Genomic DNA, 22,532 nt, shown 5'->3' with positions numbered 1-22,532 from the left:
CCAACACCTTAGACACTGGTGAAAAAACTGAGGACTCCCAGTAATGGGAGGGGTTATATGGGGGAAGTACACGACTTAGGGGCGTGCCAGTGTCCAGCGCCTGTCGGTCCGATATAACCCACATCGTAATTACTATGGCTCTGTGTCCCCTGATGTAAGAAAATAAATAGTTGGTGTTAGTGGAAGGAATTATGCCCCATAGTTGGTGTCAGTGGAAGGAATCATGCCCCATCGTTGGTGTCAGTGGAAGGAATCATGCCCCATCGTTGGTGTCAGTGGAAGGAATCATGCCCCATCGTTGGTGTCAGTGGAAGGAATCATGCCCCATCGTTGGTGTCAGTGGAAGGAACCATGCCCCATCGTTGGTGTCAGTGGAAGGAACCATGCCCCATCGTTGGTGTCAGTGGAAGGAACCATGCCCCATCGTTGGTGTCAGTGGAAGGAACCATGCCCCATCGTTGGTGTCAGTGGAAGGAATCATGCCCCATCGTTGCTGTCAGTGGAAGGAATCATGCCCCATCGTTAGTGTCAGTGGAAGACATTGTTGGTGTCAGTGGCATGAATAATGCCTCAAGGGCCAGATAAAGGCAAGCAAAGGGCCACATCTGGCTGCAGTGTGGAGACCACTGCCCTAGACCAAAAAACAAGCAGTTAAACTCCAATGCAAAGGATCATTTTTTTAGTTGGGCTTTAACCTCTTGCCGACCAGCTGCCACAGTTTTACTGTGGCAGAATGTCACGGCTGGGCGAAACAACGTTACCTTACGTTGCTTAGCCATTTGGCCACTAGGGGCATGCGACACGTAGGGTGCGATCACCGCTGTGCTCCCGCAATTGCTTGTGACAGAGCGAGAACTGGGATCTGTTTGTTTAATCACACAAATCCCGGTTCTTTCAGGGGAGTAGAGACAGATCATGTGTTCATACCATGTATGAACACTGATCTCTCTCTCCTCCTAGACAGTCATGCCCCCCCCCCCCCCCCAGTTGAAACATACACACCAGGGAACACAGTTAACCCCTTGATCGCAACATAGTGTTAACCCCTTCCTTGCCAGTGACATTCATACAGTAATCAGTGCATTTTTATAGCACTGATCGCTGTATAATTGTGAATGGCCCCAAAAATGTGTCAAAAGTGTCCACTTTGTCCACCGCAATATTGCAGCCCCGATAAAAAAATTAAAACATAAATTTAAAAAAAATGAATCGCAGATCAGCCCCATTACTAGTAAAAAATAATAATAATAATAAATATATATAGCCCCTATTTTGTAGACGCTATAACTCTTGTGCAAACCAATCAATATACACTTATTGCATTTTCTTACTCCATTATTTTCTATATACATAAAGGCAGCACAGTGGCACAGTGGTGTAGTGGTTAGCACTCTCACCAAGCAGTAAGGAGGATCGCTGGTTCGAATCCCAACCACGACACCACCTGCCTGGAGTTTGCATGTTCTCCCTGTGCCTGTGTAGGTTTTCTCTGGGTACTCTGGTTTCCTCCCACACTCAAAAGACATGCAGGTAGGCTAATTGGCTTCTGTCAAAAATTGGCCCTAGCATATGAATGGGGACCTTGGATTGTGGGCTCCTTGAGGGTAGGGACCAATGTGAGTGTGCAATGTACAGGGATAGGGACAATTGTAGACACTCACTCAGGATGGACTGGTGTCTTTATTCAACCTTACTAACTATGAAACTATATCGGCCTAAACTGAGGAAAGAATTTTTTTTTTTTTTATAAAAAATGTGGGATATTTATTATTAGCAAAAAGTAAAAAGATATTTTGGTTGATTTACTAAAGGAAAATCCACTTTGCACTACAGGTGCACTTGGAAGTGCAGTCGCTTTAGATCTAAGGGGAAGATCTGAATTGAGGGGAAGCTCTGCTGATTTTTTCTATCCAAACATGTACAAGCAAAAAATGCTGTTTTTTTTTTTACCTTGCATGCCCCCCCCCCCCGGATCTACAGCGGCTGCACTTCCAAGTGAACTTCCAGTGAAAAGTGGACTTGCCTTTAGTAAATCAACCACATCAAAATTGTCGCTCTTCGCTTGTTTATAGCGCAAAAAAATAAATAAATGAAACACAGAGGTGATCAAATACCACCAAAAGAAAGCTCTATTTGTGGGAAAATAAGGATGTCAATTTTGTTTGGGCACCACATTGCACGGCTGCGCAATTGTCAGTTAAAGTGACGCAGTGTCGCATCGCAAAAAATGGCCTGGTCATTCAGCAGCCAAATCTTCCAGGGCTGAAGTGGTTAAAGTGCCACTGAATTCTCATTCAAAAAATAACATCTCAATCCAGCTTACAGTACTACACTCCAGCCATTGAATGTAATCAAAATAATTTCATATACAGTACCATTGTTTCTGGCTCACCAAGGAGGGTGGTTACATTACCACATGTATTGAGACAATGGATAATCACAGTAGTCGCTCCCCCATAAAGGATGCAGAGAAAAACTGTAAATGTAGTGTTCATGATGTGCTGTCTGATGCTGCCATTAGAACATAGAGTACTTCAAATGAAGGTATTGAACGAGATATATATTTTTTTTTATTGGATTTAGTGACACTTTAACTGCTACGGAGAAAAATCAGGTTTCCTACCCTGCCAGACTGGGCTGTATAAATCTCAGTACTGGATAGAGATACAAATCTTTTGGAAATGAAAACAGCCCTATTATATATATATTTTACGTTATTGTCTGGAGCACAGCTGTAATTTTATGGACTTACTTCTGCTTGCAACTTCCTGCAATAGTGGATATCACTACAGGTCTATCTGCTTTTAAAACCACTTTAAATATTGAGCTGCAGAACACTACGTTAGGTGCTGTTCTGCAACAAATACCAAGTAAATTAAGCCTTTACATCAAAGGCTACATTTAAAGAGCCAAAGTATAAGTAAACCCTAACAGCGATCTTCTCTTATTTGCTCCCATTTGGCCCGTCAAATACCACTGATCTTATTTTGTTACAGCCGTTTGATAACGGCAAAGAAATAGCAGTAGACAATGGCAGAAATCCAGCATCCTGTGCAAGCAGTTTTATGAGCTCTGATCTGTAGTCCCTACACTGTTCCTGTTCTCTGTCCTAGAGCAGTGATGGTGAACCTTGGCACTCCAGATGTTTTGGAACTACATTTCCCATGATGCTCAATTATAATGCAGAGTGCATGAGCATCATGGGAAATGTAGTTCCAAAACATCTGGAGTGCCAAGGTTCGCTATCACTGTCCTAGAGTGACAACACCGCTCCTCCATAAATATAGTAAAGAGCAAACAGGAAAGAAACAGTGGCAGGAGGCAGGATCACTACAGAAAAAGAAGAAAAGAAAAAAGCCTGACAAAAGCAAGCTAATTCAGGCACAGCATTTAAGAACTTTAATGGCACCCCGATCTTAGTCTGTAGGGTTTAATATTGTGTTGGCCCACCATTTGCAGCTATAACAGCTTAGACTCTTCTGGGAAGGCCATCCCCAAGGTTTAAGAGTTTGTCTATGGGAATGTTTGACCATTCTTCCAGAAGTGCATTTGTGAGGTCAGGAACTGACGTTGGACGAGAAGGCCTGGCTCGCAGCGTCCGCTCTAATTCATTCCAAAGGTGTTCTATCGGGTTGAACTTCTGGAGGAACGGTCAAACATTCCCATAGACACACTTCTAAACCTTGTGGATAGCCTTCCCAGAAGAGTTGAAGCTGTTATAGCTGTAAAGGGTGGGCCAACTCAATATTGAACATATAATAACATTAAAGTTAATGTAAAGGCAGGTGTCCCAATACTTTTGACAAGGTACTGTAGAGTGTGTGTGTGTTTGTGTGTTTGAGGGGTTGGGCTTGGCCCCTTAGTTCCAGTAAAGGGAACCATGACATTTTAGACAATTTCATGCTCTCAACTTTGTGTGAACAGTTTGGGGATGGCCCCTTCCTGTTCCAACATGACTGCGCACCAAGCAAGATACATAAAGACATGGATGAGCAAGTTTGGGGTGGAGGACCTTCTATGCAAGTTGCACCAAAAATTGCCCAAAAGTAGTGCAGGAACTACTTTTTCAAATCGGTGCAGCACCGTAAAGTCAGTGTCACATCGATTTGAACAGTTCCATTGCCGACAATAAGGTGCGACTTGTCATGCGATTTGACCTCTCAAATCGCATGATCAGTCACGCCAACTTTCAGCGGAGTTCCAACAGACTTTCCGAATGAACAGACTTGGCTCCACACGAATGGACTAAGTCCGTTAGTTTTGAACGTAATGACATAAATGGGACTAAACAAGGAAGTTCAATAGCCAGTAGCCAGTAGCTTCCCTTGCGTCGTATTTGGTCCGCCGGACCAGCACACAGACGAGCGTTTTTCCCGATTGTAGTCCATCGGAATTGAGCCCGTCAGATAGATTTGAAACATGCTCTATTTCTAAGTCTGTTGGATTTATTTTTCTAAATACGATCGGACTAGCCCACACGTGATCAGATTGTCCGACGGACTAATCCCTTCGGACCTAGTCTCTTGGAAACTCTGGTCGTGTGTACGCGGCATAAGAGAAAAATGGTGACAGGGGAGGGAGCTCCAGCAGATTGGCAGCCTTAGCTCTATTCCTGTGTGCAGGGGGGGTGTGTCACTTTCCTCCAATCAGCTGTCAGAGCTCTCCACACTGAGCTCTGCAGAGTGTAACTTCAGCTCTCTTTTTTCTGACAGCTCAGACAAACTTATAACTCAGCACTTTCAACATAAGTAAAGAAGAGAAGACTGCAGATAAAAATAGGTACAACTTATGTGCATCACTTGAGGCTAGTCACTTCGCTGGATATATGTAAGGGTTTACAACCACTTAGATGAAAAACAATACAGTAAATGTGTCTGACAGACATATAACGTAACATATTGTAGATTACCAGTCTTGTGTATTTCCACAAGGTTGTCCAACCAGCAACCCACCTCATGTCCTAGGGTGACAACACTCACTCATTGTACTTAATCTTTAGAGAAGCAATGCTGTCATCATAATACAGATCTACCCCCCCCCCTGCTACAGGGGGGTAGGGGTTCTGTAGTCCTTAGAGAAAGCAGGGGTCAATGTAACAAATAAAGCCGCGTACACACGGGCGGACTGTATGGCCAACTTAGTCCGTCAGACAATCCGACGGACAGTCCGTCCTACTTTCGAATGAACGGACTTGACCACACACGATGAACAAACAGTCTGTTGAAAGCTTGCGCGATGACGTGTACAGCACGTACGACGGGACTAGAAATAGGACGTCCAATACACAGCAATGCAACCTTCCGCCGTGTAAATCCTTTCTGAGCATGCACCATACTTAGTCCGTCCAACTAGCCTACTCACGAGCGGACTGTCCGCTGAAACCAAAGTTGGACGGACAATATTACGGAAATTCCGAAATACTTAGTCCGCCAGACTGCACACTGAAAAAGTCCGCTGAAGCCCACACACGAGCGGACTGTCCGCTGAAATGTGTTTCGGCGGACTAAGTTGGACAGACAGTCCGCCCGTGTGTACGCGGCTTAAGAGTAGCACTGGCAGAGAGCACAGGACCTTATCAACTGATACAAAAATGTACATTCACTGTTACGGTTTGCATATGCCATAAAGGGCTGCGTATTGAATTATCAAATCAATCTAAACATTTTCCAAAACTGTTCCATGCCTCTGAAAAAATACAAACATTTGAATTACAACTATTTAAACATTTAGCTAGCACCATTTAATACCTTCAGGCAATACAATGTCTGTTTGTCGCCAACCCCTTGTGTAATCCTATTGTCAGCAGCAAAGCAATACATCATTCTCTGCCTAATGAGGCTTCAGGATTATTAAAATGTGTGAAAACTCACTCCTTGGATTCACGTGTCCGCCTGGTAACACGTTGTACGAGCGTGTCATAGCCGGATCCCTCTCCTTGACTCTGTGCAAAGGTGCACCTCTCAGTCTCATCTTCTATTACGGATCCTAGAGAGCTCTTGATGTAATGTCTCAGGTACTTCACCAGTTCATAGCTGAAACAAATGTAGGAAATTGTTAAATAAAATAATCAGACAATTTTACTTTCCATTAATGATAATGGGAATCACATTGACAAGCATTAAATTCCATGGTTACAGGTGAAACAAGTAACGTGAACAAATCAGAAGCAAATGAAATTATGAGTTAGCTTGTGGTGCCATCTTCTGGTACATTTGGTAAGTGCAACAGCTGATATAGTATTGAGATGTCTGATAAAATATTCAGACCATTTTAAGGGAAACAACGTACCTCTATCACACATTTTTGGATATACTGTATATATCCAAGAGGTAGGGCTGGCCAACCCTCTGCAACTTTTGGCATCTGAATCAGACATACTCCACTTTTAAGTACACAATGGGGTTTATTTACTAAAGCTGGAAAGTGCAAAATCAGGCTCACTTCCACATAGAAACCAACGAGCTTCTACGTTTTATTACCAAAGCTTATTTGAACAATCTGGGGTTAGAAGCTCATTGGTTTCTATGCAGAAGTGAGCCTGATTTTGCACTTTCCAGCTTGTACATGTCCATTCTAGACATTTTGACCATGACCAATTAATGCAGCAGAACTGGGATATAAGAGGGAATATGATCTTGTAGTGTCAGTTCACACTGGGGAGGCTTCAAAGTCATCCAACTCTGAAGCCACCCCACACAGCGTGACTTCGCCGTGGCTTGAAAACGACTTCTTTAATAGTGTAATAATGCAAGCTGTTCCAAAGTCACACCCCAAGTAGTACAGGAACCTTTTTCGAAGTCAGGGCAACGGATTGAACAGTTCCATTGCACTGCATGGAGCACGACTTGTCAGGCGACTAAGTCGCCCGACAGGTCGCCTTAGTGTGAATCGGGACTTAAAGATACCTGAATCTTCTGTGAACACAGAATTGACTGACCCCTTAGGCATCTAGTGGTGTGTGGACTTACTCTTTAAAGCTTAAATAAATAATGCTATGGTAAGAGTGTTAATCAATAGGGGAGATTTATTAAAACTGGTGCACACAGAATCTTGTACAGCTGTGCATAGTCATCAATCAGCTTCTAACTTCAGCTTGTTTAATCAAGCATTGACAATAAGCCCCCATTCCCATATGCGCAATTTGACATGTGCTTTAACCTTTCAAATGGCATGTCAAAGCGAAGCCTATTGCCAGCAATAAGAGCGTCCCAATCAGTGCGACGCCGACTTTGCAGCATTTCACAGATTTCCAAAAGTAGGTTTTGCAATATTTTTGGCGATTTCAATAGACATCTGTGCATAAACCCCCTAAAGAAGCTACTATGCATAGCTGCACCAGGTTCTATGTGCACCAGTTTTATTACATTTCCCCCATAATGTCCAATCCCCAATAATAAGCAGGGACCCCTCATGGGATAGGGCAAAGGGTGTGTGCCTTTCCCCTTTTTTGCCCTCTAATCGTTTAGAGGTTGTTATTGGAGCTTCCTGCGGGCCTCACCCCCAGCAGCAGCAGCAGCTAATTGGTCTAAATTGGCGGTTCTGCATTCCTGCCATTTCCCTGCCTACATAATCTTAATTTAGCCGGCAGGCTCTCAGCCACCAGGACCGGACCAGACTGAGCCCCCCCCCACTATATCTTATTGTCATGGACAGCGGTATTTGATTTGGTCAGTTGAAGGCAATGAGAATTAACCACTTCAGCCCCGGAAGAATTTAAACCCCTTAATGATCACACCATTTTTTGCAATACAGCTCTGCGTCGCTTTAACTGACAATTGCGCACCCGCGTTATGTCCTTTTTTCCCCACAAATAAAGCTTTTTTTCGTATTTTTTTGTTTCGTATTTGATCACCTCTGCAGTTTTTATTTTTTGCGCTATAAACAAAAAAAAGACTGATATTTTTTTTTTTAAAAACAATATTTTTAACTTTTTGCTATAATAAACATTAAACCCCAAAAATGTCTTCCTCAGTTTAGGCCGATATGTATTCTTCTACACATTTTTGTTAAAAAAAAAAAATTGCAATAAGCGTTTATAGATTGGTTTGGTTTGACATTAGTGCTAACTTGCATGTAAACCCTAACAATACGCTTTTCTAATATGCTCTCACTTGGCCTTTTCAATAAACAAATTAAAAGTATTTTGTTAAATCTGTTTGATAAATAAAAAATAAAAAAAAACAAATCTGTTGAGCCTTCGGTTACATTATTGTGATGACTACACAAAGCCACCAATTTATGTTCTGGAGGAGAGGAGAGGAGATTCAGTAGTCCTGTTCCATTTCTGTTGTCTCATTATACAGTACAGTGAGTGTTGTCACCCTAGGACAGGAAGTATGCTACTAGCAGAATCAAAGCAAAAGAAAAAAGCCAAAAAAACAAAACCAAAAAAAAGCCTAAAAAATTAAATAAAAAATGAATAATAATAAAAAAAAAAAAGATAAAAGAAGTAAACTAGTGCAGTCATCACATCTAAGGACTGGTAAGCTACAATATATTACATTTTGTTTTTGAGCCTAGATATGGTTTAAACATAAAAACTATGCACAAACATGAGTTTAGTTTCCTCTTTCAACAGTCTTGGCCATGTAGAAAGCACACCATACCATTACAAACCCCCAATGTCATTAAAGCGCAAATGAACTCTTTTATAAAATGCATAGAATAGATTCAAGGTGCAGTAAAACAGTAATGTGATGCGGGAGAGGCACGTTCAGTGTGCGTTTCCCACATTGTGCTCACAACACACTGCCATTGCAATGTGCTGCGAATGCCAATGGAAACGTAACTGCACCCATAATGAAAATTGTAAATGCAGTGCATTTAGGAGATCAGATCGAATGGCACTGCAGCACCAAATGATTTGGTGCAGCACATTTTTGAAAAGTAGTGCATGCTTTCCAGTGCAATTTGCACTTCTTTCAAATGAATGGGCTTCAAAATTGCACTGCACAGAGACACAAAGGAAATGCACAGGAATGTGGGCCCTAATTGATCACAGGCTTATCATTCACTTAGCTGGTAAAGAAGCCACAGTCATTGTAAAATAGCCTGTCCTCTGTTGTCATGCTGCAGAAAAAGTTTGACTAATGTCAACAGTTCGACAAGCCCCTGTAAATCAGAGCTGGAGCTCTTTAATCAGCAGGAAGCATAAGCTTTAATAATTGGGAGATTACAATGCAGTTCCACAGAATACATGCATTTTGGGCTTCATTGCTACAAGATAAGTGCAGGTTTTGAAAAAAAAATATGCTACATCTGTCCCCCCGCTGCCTCTACACCAAGAACTGAGAGATCATACAGTGCTAATCGCTCAGTTCTCTTTCTGAGCAGAGAGCCGTGACTATCAGCTCTCTGCTCTGCCCCTCCAGAGCTGAGTTGTGCAGAGGGCGGAAGCTGCTGGCTCAGGCTCTCAGCAGCATGCCACTCAGGTATCCGAGTGGATCCCAACATTAAAGTCAGGATTCCCTCCAGAGTCTAGACTTGCTTAGTGACGGCAGCCGAGAGCTGACTTTAGCCTGCTGTCGGCTGAATAGCTGTCACAGGAGTGCAGAACAAAGTGCATTCCTGTGACCTACAGTAGTAGGGCAAAAGGAGCTTTGACCCTACTTCTCCTTTAAAATGCAGAATGGAGCCTGCAGATTACTTTCTATTACATTGAAAAAGAGGCCAATCAGATGACTTGGGTCACATGACCAGGCTCTCCTTCTGGCTTATTCCCACTCATTCATTTGAATAGCGCTAAACTTGCCTTGGAGTCCTAAAGTAAAACATTTGCACAGTGCTATACTTTTTAACACAGCGGAACAAACGCGGTAAAATAACACTGCTACTTTTTTCAAATGCAGCCCAAAGTGTTTGGTTTGTAAGGCCCCATTCACACCTGAGCGTAGCCTTTTCAGGCAGAAAGTTGCGCGATTTTAAATGTGATTTTGTCCTGATTTTTTTTACAGGTCAAAAGGTCACCAATGTAAAAAAGCAGAAAAACGTCCAAATCTGCCTAAAAAAAAAAGTTTCAGAACTTGTTTGAGCTTCAGGTGTTTTGGAACTTCTAGCTTCAGGTGTTTTGGAGTGGGATGTAAATCCATCTCCATAGAGAATAATTGATTTTTTTTCCCCTCCAGCGTTTTGTAGCTTCAGGCTTCAGGTGTGAATGAGGCCTAAATGAGGTTATTGCTACATGTGACATACATCATTCGTAAATCAGCACCTACACAGATGTTAATATTCTGAAACATTTTATGGTGAACAAAGACATAGACACAGTGGAATTACTTGTGAAAATGCTCATCCGTCTCCTCAAGGTGCAGCAAGATCTCCTCAGCGCATTCAGCAGATGGCGCAGTGGCCAGTTTTTCTTTCACACTCTGCAGCAGCTGTCTGACCATTGTCTGTAGCGAGATTTCATCATCAACTGAAAGAGTGGCCATTGTACGCAGCTGCAAATTTCCCAAAAGCCCCTAAAACAACAAACATTGCATTATTTTATAAATTGGACATACTACACATTAATGCAGGAAAGTAAGATAAATATCCTCAATTTGGATTTCATCAAATAGCATGACAGATGTGGAAGTCTCTTTAACCGGTTCCCAACCGACACATGTCAGTGTACGTCGGCAGAATGGCACGGCTGGGCAAATGGGCGTACCCGTGCCATTTGCCGCCATGCCATCGCGTACGCGCCGGCATCTCCGTGAGTTGGGTAGCGGGTCCTAAGGACTCAATCGCTGCGGGGATACCCGCGATCATCATACAGGGAGGAAGAACGAGGAGATGCTAATGTAAACAAGCATCTCCCCATTCTGCCTAGTGACAGTGTCACTGATCTCTGCTCCCTGTGAATGGGTGCATGTACAAAATGGCTTGGTATGCTGGCGCCTTAATAGTTCCCATTACTGGAACTAAGGGGCCAAGTCCGACTCCTGAAAAACAACCCCACACCTCCACCAAATGATTTGGACCAGTGCACAAAGCAAGTGCAAAAGAGCTGCAAAGACGGTACCTACACCAGGAAAAAGCGGCTGTAAAAATGCATCTTTAGAATCATTTTGTATTGGCGTTAATGAGTGTTTAGCAGCATTTATCTGCCCTCTTCTACTGTCCACTCCTGAATCAAATTGCTACAGTTTAAAAAAAAAAAAAAAAAAAAAAAAAAAAGCTTGATGCCGCTTAATGCTGTATATAGCATTAACGCGTTTAGCCATTTTAACAACTGTAACTCTGCTTCTCCACAACGCACCGGCCCTGGGTTTTATTTATTTTTTATTTTTTTTTACAGCTTGAAAAACTATGTCACTTACAGCTCCTAAAAGCCTATTTGTGCATATAATATCATAATAACATAACATATAATATTATGGAGAGGCATTTAAAAGCTGCAAAAATAAAAAATGCCTGCCGGTCATAGGAGCAGCTGTAAAAATGTCCAGTGTGCATGAAGCCTACATTTGGATGCCACGTTTAGCCGCGTTTGGTGTCTGAAACGTGGAAAACTTTTGTGTCTACATTTGGGTGCCGCGTTTAGCCACGTTTAGCCGCGTTTGGTGTCTGAAACGTGGAAAACTTGTGTCTTAACCCATTTTTTTGCTTCTGGAAAAAACGAGGCTAAACGCAACTGCCTAAAAACAACAAAAAAACAAGACTGTGTACATTGACACATAGGATAACATTGAATAAGTTCAAGGGCAGTTGAAAAAAGTGTGCAATGGCCTCTGAACGTGCGTTTAACAGCGTCTCGTGTACATGGAGCCTAAGCTGTGATATCACATTTTTGGTTTGGGGTTTACATAAACTTTAAAAGCTGGGAGTGTCTTTGCAATTACAGGAGCTCTAGCAGCTGCTGCTTTAATACAAATCCATTTGATACAATGTACACTGTTTAGATGGGAAACAGAGAGATAAGTAACATTGATACTTTTGGCTCTACTCTGTTTCATTAGCTCTGCAGATGGCTCAGTAAAAAGAACCTTTTTTTTGTTTTGTTTTGCGTTTTATTATTTCTAAATGTAATCGGTCTCTGTTTAGCCTTTTATTAACTCTTAATAAGCAGCCATAATTATTAATTAATAAAGTATTCATTATTGAAAATAGAAATAGTTACATACATTTATTTCAATTTTTTTAACCATTAATATTTAAACTTTTTTTTATGTTTGTTTTGTTTGATTTTTTTTTTTTGTGTCACATTAAAAAGCACACAATTAAAAAAAAAAACAACAAAAAAACAAACAACCTTATTTTACTTATAATAACTTTGGAATGCTTTTTACCTGAATCATAATTTTGGTGCAATTTTGACCAGGACAAGTTATAAAATAAAATGGTTTACTTTTTATCAACAGCAACACTATTTTTTTTAAAACACTGGTTGAGAAAAAAAAGTGCATTTTTTTTTGTTGTTTTGTCAGAAAACTGTATAAACTGTATTTTTCCCCATTATTGGAAAGAGTAAGGGGGGGGGGGGGGGGGGTTGTGAAAACCTTGGTCAGTTTTATTTCTCCATCTTATGTCCCATTGGGAAGATTTAACTTCCTGTCCCATTACCAAAACAAGAAGTGAGAGGTAAGCCTTCCAAAGTGAGGAAATCCATTTCTGTCCCCAGGGTCTGAACTAGTGTCCTTACCTATCCTTCTAAGCATCAAACTGTTACATAGATATCTTCACCACTTTTCGCCCATCTCTTCTCTATTCTGCTACTGGCCACCTCTATGATAATCTCTCACTCCTGCCTAACCTGGCAACTTCTGTTCTCTCTCATCCTCACTAGATGCCCTTGCTCCTCCCACTACGCCTAGAATCAGATCCCAACTCTAACAACCTTGGCAAATTGGTGACACCAGAAATTTCATAGCTGTGCACTGGAGCGATTGTGGGCTTTAAAAAATAAAAATAAAAAATAAATAAAATAAAATACAACCTTTAGAATCACTATAACCACTTGACCTCAGGAAGCCATTTAAAAAAAAATGTTTTTGCTATACTGCACTGTGTTACTTTAACTAACAATTGCACGGTCATGAAACATTGTCCATAAATGGAAATTGACATTTTTTCACACAAATAGAGATTTCTTTACGTGGTATTTGAGCACCTCTGTGTTTTGTTTTGTTTTTGTTTGTTTTTTGCACTGACAATTTTGTAAAAAATAAAAATAAAAAAACAATATTTTTTACTTTCTGCTATAAAACATATCCAATTAAAAAAAGTGTACAAAACAAATCAAATGTTGTCAATTTAGGCCAATATGTATTCTGCTACAAATATTTGGTAAAAAAAAAAAAAAAAAATCTCAGAAAGCGTATATTGATTGGTTTGCACAAAAGTTATAGTGTCTACAAACTGTGGGATATTATACTGTTTTTTTTGTTTTGTTTTTAATACTAGTAATGTGGTGATCAGCGACTTATAGCGGGACTGCGATACTGCAGTGGACAATCTGACACTAACTGACATTTTTGACACTCAGTGGGAACCAGCGACACTTATACAGTGATCAGTGCTTACAATATGAACCGCCACTGTACTTATGACACTGGCTGAGAAGGGTTAAATGTGTGCCTAACCAGCATTTATGTGTGCATAGCATGGTTGCTTTACAAAGAGATGTGCTGGATTTTATTCCCACCACATACCTGCTGAGAGGAGCTTTGCATTGTTTACATATGCAGAGCTCTGTTCTGTATCTTTCCTCGCCAATCAGTGGGGGCCAGTGGACATCCATTAGTCGGCATGGGCTGAGTGGCATCTGTTGTGACTAATCACAGTAGAAGCGAAGTGCCAGCAACACATGCATACACCCCCTATGTGGAAGTGCAGAATCACGTTTTATATGTGTGTGTGTGAGATAGATATATATATATATATATATATATATATATATATATATATATATATATATATATATATATATATATATATATATGGAATTCCGCACAGAACGGCTGCAGTAAATCTGCTATAGGGCAGTCATGAAGTAGTAGGTAATAATAATTAAAAGATTTCCCTCTCTATCCTTGTTCTGGTGACAACCCAAAAACATACAATTTTTTTTCACTCTTGGTGATAATGGTATAAGCCTGCCAGCCCCTGCTAGACCGCCCTCTGAAAAGCGATCCTTAGTAAATTTCTCCCATTCTTTTTCATTCCCAGACCGATACAGCTGTTTAGCGGGAGGGTTTTTTCTGTTACAAACCAGCTGGTATTCTTAGAAAATCCCTTTGAAATTTTAAATTAAAGTGGAAGTAAACCCTCCTATCATTTTCAGCCAAGGAAGCTGCCATCTTGGCCTTAATTTAATCTTCAACTGCCATAATGCTGCACATGTGATCAGTTATGATTATGACGCCAGCCATTGGATGGTTTGACAGTTTGGTTGAGAGCACATCCAATGTGACAGTTACATTCCCGGCACAGGCTGGGAAAGTCACTTTTTTAAACTGTTAAATCGATGGGATACTTTCCACTTCAACAATGAAAAAAAAAAAAAAAGAGCTGTCACCTAAGCAGCAGTTTTTTTCTGGATAGAGCTAATAAGTATATCTTCACCAAGCTGTAAAAAATAAAAAAAACACCAGTAGTAGAACCTTCTAAAAATGACCAGTAATGCTATTTGTATTTTGAAAGAGTTAGATCCCACAAAATTTTTTGCTTTTATGGACGTTTGGACCTAAGCCTGTGTGTCCATGCACATGCAGGTGTTTATAGGCATATTAGAAGACGGGCATATACTTATATCATCGGGCAGGGGGAGACAGGCTGCAGCAGGATAGTGTCTTCCTTGCCCTGCCTCTCCTCCCCTTCTCCTAGGCATCCAATCAGATCGCCTAAGCTTTCAGCCAATTGGGAACCTCATAACATACCCGCGTTTCCTGCGTGATGGAGAGGCAATTCAATGTTAGAAAAATAAATATTCATTAGCGTTTCTAACACATCTGGGTGAACTGCGAGCGCAATGCTTTGTGCTCCAAGTCCATCTTTTTTGAAGCCTATTAGAGCCTTTGGCTCTAGTTAGTTGCTTAAAAAAAAAAAAAAAACACCCCCGCCGCTATAATTTAGGCGCCCGGCGTCTTAAAAGGGGCCGGACACCTGAATAAGGGGTGACGGAGGCAGCCATGATGCTATGCATGAATCTATCCATTATACATAGAGGAGGTGGCTGGAGAGAGGGGGCGGCACCGCTGCGCCCTTTAATGCACAGGTCACCCCTGCATTTGACGCTACTAAACATGTGCAACCTTTATTTATTAAGCATTTAGATGGATTTGTGCGTTAATGCACTCCAATGGCCATAATAAATTATATTCTAGCCTATGAATTCCACTAACACTCGCACGCAGCCTTTTTCCGACCAGGGGAATAGGTGTTCAGAGGGGCTACACACAAGATACCTTATGTGTGCATAAGGCTTTATAGGATCCCTGTTCAGATCCTATGGAGAGTCAGTCTGGCTGACAGCTCCATGTATTGTACTGGATATACTGACAGCGTATATACTATACATACTGATCAGGTCTTATAGTGATCCCTATGGAGAATCAGTCTGGCTGACAGCTCAGTGTATTGTACTGGATATACTGACAGTGTATATACTATATATACTGATCAGGTCTTATAGTGATCCCTATGGAGAGTCAGTCTAGGTGACAGATCAGTGTGTTTTACTGAATATACTGACAGTGTATATACTATATATACTGATCAGGTCTTATAGTGATCCCTAAGGAGAGTCAGGCTAGGACAGAGCTCAGTATATTGTACTGAATACACTGACCATATATATACTATATATACTGATCAGGTCTTTTAGTGATCTCTATGGAGAGTCAGTCTGGCTGACAGCTCCGTGTATTGTACTGGATATACTGACAGCGTATATACTATATATACCGAGCAGGTCGTATAGTGATCCCTATGGAGAGTCACTTTAGGTACAGATCAGTGTATTGTACTGGATAGACTGACAGCGGACACGCCCACAGTCACGTCACGTAAGGCCGAGTCAGGAACTGTTTGCCATTGCTATAGTAACAACATAGCTTCATGTGTGTTTCCTCTACCTCTCTATTCTCCATAGAACCCGAGCACGCTGCACTCACTGCACTCCCCACCGTACTACTAACTGCAATCTACATAGACATCGCTCATCAGTGATCGGATCCAGCATTTCCTGCCGTCTCTTATGCCCCAGACACTGCGATCTCCCATACAGTAACATCACCGAGCTCAGCAATCCATGGTCCTGTCACTATAGCCCACAATCACACATACGGGGACCCTTCATGACATAATCCTGCAGCTGCACCAATAGGAAACACTTACCGTGCCCACTACTCCCGAGTGTCTTTATGGAACCCGATAGAACCAGCGTGGAACGCACTCCTTACATGGCCTACACAATAATGGGTGGGGCTTACACAGGGTGGGCGTTGTGTGCCGCCTCTCACGGGCAGGTATCCAATGATGAGGCTCTGTGTGCTACTAGTTATTAGAAACGTCATCACTATGGATGTGGCTCCGCCTAGTACGGTCCTGGCAGTGTACCCCAATGGCAATAGGCTGGCTGGGTGAAGTGACGGTGTGAGGCACATATAGGGAGCTGTGTATCACCTTCAGTGACTATTGTTTATTATACACAGTGCTGGAACACACTAGGGTGGTTCAGTGTTGTCAACCCCCCAAAGTGAAATTCAATGGCAGAAAGCCAAAATTTACAAACGGCACCAATTTTTTACTTGCAAATAGTCATGAAATTTACTGGCATTTTTTTACTGACACTGCAAAAAAGTACCTACATTTGACGTTTTCAGTGCTAAACCATGCAAATGTTAATATTTAAATTATAAACATGTAGCTAGTGCAATTAGCAATGTGTTTAAGTTACATAAAAGTCAAAAAACATATTTCTCAAGTTACATGAAGGTCAGATTAATATAACCCAGCCAGCATAGAGACCCACCATATAGCAGAGTGTGCAGGATCCCCCCTTACAGTGATAGGGAACTCTGACGTTAAGGGGAACGCTGCAGATCATGATCCAAGGGGAAACTCTGATATAAGGGGGGCTCTGGTCACCAGAGACCACCTTATATCAGAGTCCACTACTTTGCCCTTTACATCAGCTTGCTCCCTGATTGCTCCCTGATTGTGGCTTGCATGTGGATTTTCTGAACATAAGTGGATTTTTTTGAACTAAAGTGGAGAGTTAATAACCAGGAGTTGTGCTTTGACTGCTTCTGCTTGACTGCTTGCAAGTGTTGTTTTTGGGGGTGTTTTATTTTCTCCCCTCCTTTATTTGATACATTTGCTAGCAGTTTTTAAAAGACCTTTTTTGCTGACACTTTTTAAACAGCATTTTTTTCCCCCCTCTTTCTTCCTCCCAAATTAGGGGAGGGGTTAATTGTTCACAGGTGTATAAAGGTAGTTATACAAACTCCCCCTTGAGCTTGCTCCCTGATTGTGGCTTGCATGTGGATTTTCTGAACATAAGTGGATTTTTTTGAACTAAAGTGGAGAGTTAATAACCAGGAGTCTCTAACCTCTATCCTACATCCATCCTCCCCTCCATTTTAAAGATCCCACTGCAAGGGGCAACCAGACAGCTTTCCAGAAATGTCAGGCTGACAGCAAGCCAGATTCACCGGATCAGAGTGTTTTAAGGGGACAACCGCAGCCAGGTAAGCTCGCACCTCCACTCCCCCCCCCCCCCCCCCAGTGATTGTTCCAGGGACTCTGTCCGACCGCCTACGGGGATCAGGAAGGAATTTTTGCCCCACTGGTGCATTTGGCTGCTACTGTCAGGGGGTTTTTTGCCTTCCTCTGGAACAACCATAGGTTAGCATACCCCTACCTCCGGCCTCCTTTCCATTTTTTACGCTATCCTAGGACGACTATTCCAGATCACAGCCAGACTTCTTTTCTAAGCGGAGACCTCCGCCTTAAGTAAAGGCAGCTGGAACAGCCAGCAACCGAATACAACAACTCCTTCCGCATCCATATAGGCATCCCCTGATCAACTTGCGCGCTAATAGCCTCAAGCACGGCGGCAAGTCTGATACCTAGCCCCACCTCAGGATCAATACCCTGATCAGGATCATCATCTTAGGCCCATAGTACCATCAACAGCATCCACAAACCATGTGCTACTTCAAATACTCAGCTGAAGTTCTGCACAGACTAAGGAACATCAACACCACATTGCCATCTTCCATACAAAAAATACTTCAAAGAGAACAACTATTAAAAACCGGACGACAAGCAGCTCCCAACCACAGGAAGACATCTACTCGACCACTACAATTAGATTGCGCCTTGATTAACGCCAGGTCTGCAGTCAAACATAGACTGGAAGTACACGACTTCATCATCGAGAACAATGTAGATTGTCTCTTCATCACCGAAAGCTGGTTAACCTCTGACTGCAACACCATCCTCACCGAATTGGTGCCGGAAAACTACAGGATCCTAACCGAACACCGGATAGGGAAAAAAGGAGGAGGCCTAGCAGTGATCTTTAAAGGTCACCTGGATCTCACTAAACCATCATCTCAGAACCCAGTGTCTTTTATGGAAACCCTGACGCTACATTTTCAACCAACACCCCATGACACCACTCATATTCTACTGTGCTACAGACCACCGGGACCAAAGTCCAATCTTCTTTCACCCCTCACGGAATACTTTGCAATGCACACCCTAAAATTCAAAAATTTCCTGGCACTCGGAGATTTCAACCTTTGGGCAAACGAGCCTAAAGACCCCATCGCGACTGCCTGCATCAATCAACTAGAAGAACTGGGTCTACAGCAACTGATAAAGACATGGGGTCAGGACACACCCTGGACCTCATTTTCAAACAGAACATCGACGTCAACATATGCGACAACATAACTCTGCCATGGACGGATCACCACGCCATCAAATTCAAAATCACTACCAACATCACCAACGCAAAACGGAAACCTGTAACAACGCACTGGACCAGATCGCATAAACTGTACTCCGAAGCCTTCAAAACCACTCTGTCCAAAAAAATATCTACAATAACCTTAAACCACTCTACGGAGGAAACACTCAACTCCCTGAACAAGGCATTACTGCAATCAGCAGACTCGGTAGCACCAAAACGCAGGGCTCTCATCAGGAAGAAAAATGCTGGATGGTTTAATAGCTCCCTCTCCGTACTAAAGCAAGAACGCAGAAGAGCGGAAAGAACATGGAGAAGAAATCCCACCGAGGAAAACCTATTTAACTACAAAGGTCTGACAGAGAATTATCGGAAAGCAATCTTCAAAGCCAAAAAGGACCACTTCTCATATACAATCTCAACGGCCGCAAACCAACCACGGGAACTGTTTAAACTGGTTAATCAATCAATGAATCCGGTGTGCCTAGAACCCCCAGAAAGCGAATCCCAGGATTACTGTGACAAACTGTCAGATTTTTTCATCGATAAAGTCAAAACCATCAGGGAAACAATTTGTCAGAAGAAAACATCCGACCCCAGCCAGCAAATACACAAAGAGGATGTCTGCACCAACATACCGCAACCGCCGAAATTTTCACTATCCCCAATTACCGTAGACACCGCAAAAAACATCATTAATAAACTGCGTGACAGTACCTCACCTATTGACATCATCCCCACAAAACTACTGAAAGAATGCTCCGACATCGTGGCTCCAACCATAACCCACCTCATAAACCGATCATTCCACGAAGGGATTGTTCCCAGCATCCTCAAACAAGGCATCGTCAAACCTCTACTCAAGAAACCAAACCTGGACCCTCAGGATCCAAACAACCGTAGGCCAATTACAAGCCTCAACACCATTTCTAAGATCATGGAGAAAGCTGTAGTACATCAGCTACAACTTCACCTGGATACTCACAAACTCCTGGACCCGCTGCAATCAGGCTTCCGCCCGGGTCATGGAACAGAAACAGCTCTCCTCAAGATTTGGGATGACGCCCTCGAAGCGGCAGATGACGGAGAGCCGTGTCTCCTCGTACTGCTAGACCTAAGTGCAGCGTTTGATACAGTAGATCACAATACTCTACTCGTCCGCCTCACAGAAGTAGCCGGAGTCCAAGACATAGATCTCCATTGGTTCGCGTCCTTCCTAGGAAATCGGTCACAGACAGTGAAACTAGGAAAATTCCTCTCCGAAACTCGGGCAGTCACCTGCGGAGTCCCTCAAGGCTCTCCGTTGTCACCCGTTCTCTTCAACATTTACATTCGCCCACTCCTTCAAATCATCAGATGCTCAGATCTCTGCTTCCACTCTTACGCTGACGACACGCAACTTTATTTCCGGATCAATGGAAAAAAAGATCACCAACAACAACTTGAAAACTGCCTCAAATCAATAGAGGACTGGATGACCACCAACTCCCTCCAGCTGAACCAATCAAAGACAGAGCTTCTTATCTTACACCCAAATCATAAGCCCGCAACCAAAACCTCCTGGTCTCCACCAACCGTCTTTGGGCAGACTATCTCCCCAAAGACCAAAGCGAAGAGTCTCGGGGTTATTTTAGACGCACAAATGTCAATGGATGCGCAAATAGGAGCAGTAGTCAGTCGATCTCACCATCTGCTGCGCATGCTTCGCAGACTCATCCCTTTTATCCCAAAGAGTGACAAAGCAGTGGTAGTTGGAACAATCATTAATTCACGACTGGACTACGCAAACTCGCTTTACATAGGATTACCACAATATCAACTTGCGCGATTACAACTGATCCAAAACACGGCGGCAAGGCTGATAACAGGAAAAAAACCCTGGGAATCCATTTCTCCTTCACTGAGGAGCTTACATTGGCTAACCGTAAAAAATCGGATCACGTTCAAGACCCTTTGCCTCACCCACAAATGCGTGCATAGAGAAGCTCCGCAATACCTAACGGAGAAAATAAATCATTACACACCAAACCGCAGTCTTCGATCAGCCAACAAAAACCTCCTCCTCGTGCCCAAAGCCCGGTATAAATCCAAGGGGGATCGGAGATTCGCTGTCCAAGGTCCTCGGCTATGGAATGCTCTACCAATCAACATCCGCCTGGAAGAAAATCACCTGGCTTTTAGGAAAAAACTCAAGACCTTCCTCTTTTAGCAGATGATCAAAGCTCGCCACAGCGCCTAGAGGCGATTCAGTTCGCATTGTGCGCTATATAAGTATTTCATTCATTCATTCATTCATCAGAGTTCCCCCTTGCACTGTAAACTGGGGATCCTGCAGACTCTGAGGTAAAGGGGAATACCGGGAACTGATGTTTGGGACTCTGGTGCCCAGAGACGACCTTCTGCAGAGTGAATACACTAAGGTAAGGGGGGGGGGGGGTTACTTATATGAGGGGGAACCTTTATATCAGTGCCACTGCCCCCTTACATTATTGCATTCACTCCCCCCTTACATCAATGACCCCCCTCTTCAGACTACCTGGCGTTGTCACCGAACTCCTCTCAGGGGCACCGTGTAGTAAGGTGACCAGATGTCCCCGGACCAAATCTGTGCCCAGTTTTGTCACCAGATTTAACTTCAGCAGGAGCTGGGGCAATTTTCAAAGACAGTCAGTGCAGAATAAAAAATAAAAAAAAATCTGAATTACACACCCCCACTCCTGCTAGCTTAGGGGGTGTATTTTTTCCATTATCTGTGTCCCTTTCTGATGATGATGTGCTGGTCAGAGCGGATGGACTATTTCTTCAGTTTCCGGCACATGCCCATTCAAATCCGCTCACATGTTATATGTCATGAATAGACTACATTTCACTGTGTCTGCCTCTCTGGCATAATGGATGGTATCAGAAATCACAGGCAGCGGGGGGCACTTATTGGTCATAAGTTAACAAAATCAGCATCCAGCATAGGGTTGCCACCATTTCTTCAAGTCAAACACATTAGCAGCGCACAGCACAGTATAAACTATAAATATATTTAGCAATTAAATAACATGTCTAATCATATGAAGTTAATCATGTGTTCCTCTTTTACTTCAGAGTCCTTTTACATCTGAATCCACAGAGTTCCCCTTTTACATCTGAACTCGAATAGTTCCCTTACACTGTAAGGGGAGACTCTGCAGTCTCTGATGTAAGGAAGAACCCTGGGGACTCTAACATAAGGGATGTTCTGGGGACCCTAATTTAAGGGGCAACACTGAGAAATCTGATGTAAGAGGGAACACCGTGGCTTCTGGTGTAAAGGGGAACTCTGAAGTAAGGAGTAATCTGAGAATCCTGATTTACCTTAGTGTACTCACTCAGAGGTAAGAGGGAGAAGGATGGTGAGCTCACTCACCCCTTGGCAGTAAGCACCTCTCATCCAGATGTATCTGAGGTTGCTGGACTTCAAATTTCCAGCCCCAACTTTCCTTTTTTGAGGAGGAGTGCTGAGGATTAGAGTGTGGGCAGACACAGAGGAGTAGGGGCGGGATGGAGAGGAGCAGATCGAGCCCTCTCTCCTCTTCTGTGTGTGTGTGGGGGGGGGGGGTAGTTAGTTATGGCTTTGGGTGGTGTGAAAGAGAGTGTA

At 42.8% G+C, this 22,532-nt stretch overlaps 1 protein-coding gene across 2 annotated transcripts in view; it reads right to left on the bottom strand.

Moving 5' to 3' along the window:
• TBC1D32 (TBC1 domain family member 32) overlaps positions 1–16,438 on the bottom strand; it is a 448,964-nt gene extending 432,526 nt beyond the window's left edge. For both annotated transcript variants that reach the window (XM_077487027.1, XM_077487028.1), the window contains exons 1-3: positions 16,321–16,438; positions 10,276–10,460; positions 5,871–6,032 (exon numbers count right to left, since the gene is read on the bottom strand). In XM_077487027.1, coding sequence (XP_077343153.1) covers positions 5,871–6,032; positions 10,276–10,430 — 317 coding nt within the window. In that variant the 5' untranslated portion in view covers positions 10,431–10,460; positions 16,321–16,438. The remainder of the gene's footprint in view (positions 1–5,870; positions 6,033–10,275; positions 10,461–16,320) is intronic.
• Between the last annotated feature and the right edge of the window lie 6,094 nt (positions 16,439–22,532).

Source organism: Lithobates pipiens, unplaced genomic scaffold (genome assembly GCF_037356315.1).
Source record: "Lithobates pipiens isolate NorthernLeopardFrog02 unplaced genomic scaffold, aLitPip1_a1.2 Scaffold_18, whole genome shotgun sequence".
NCBI classification, from domain to species: domain Eukaryota; kingdom Metazoa; phylum Chordata; class Amphibia; order Anura; family Ranidae; genus Lithobates; species Lithobates pipiens.
Note: the sequence above shows the minus strand (reverse complement) of the source record. Positions and strands in the feature narration are given on the sequence as shown.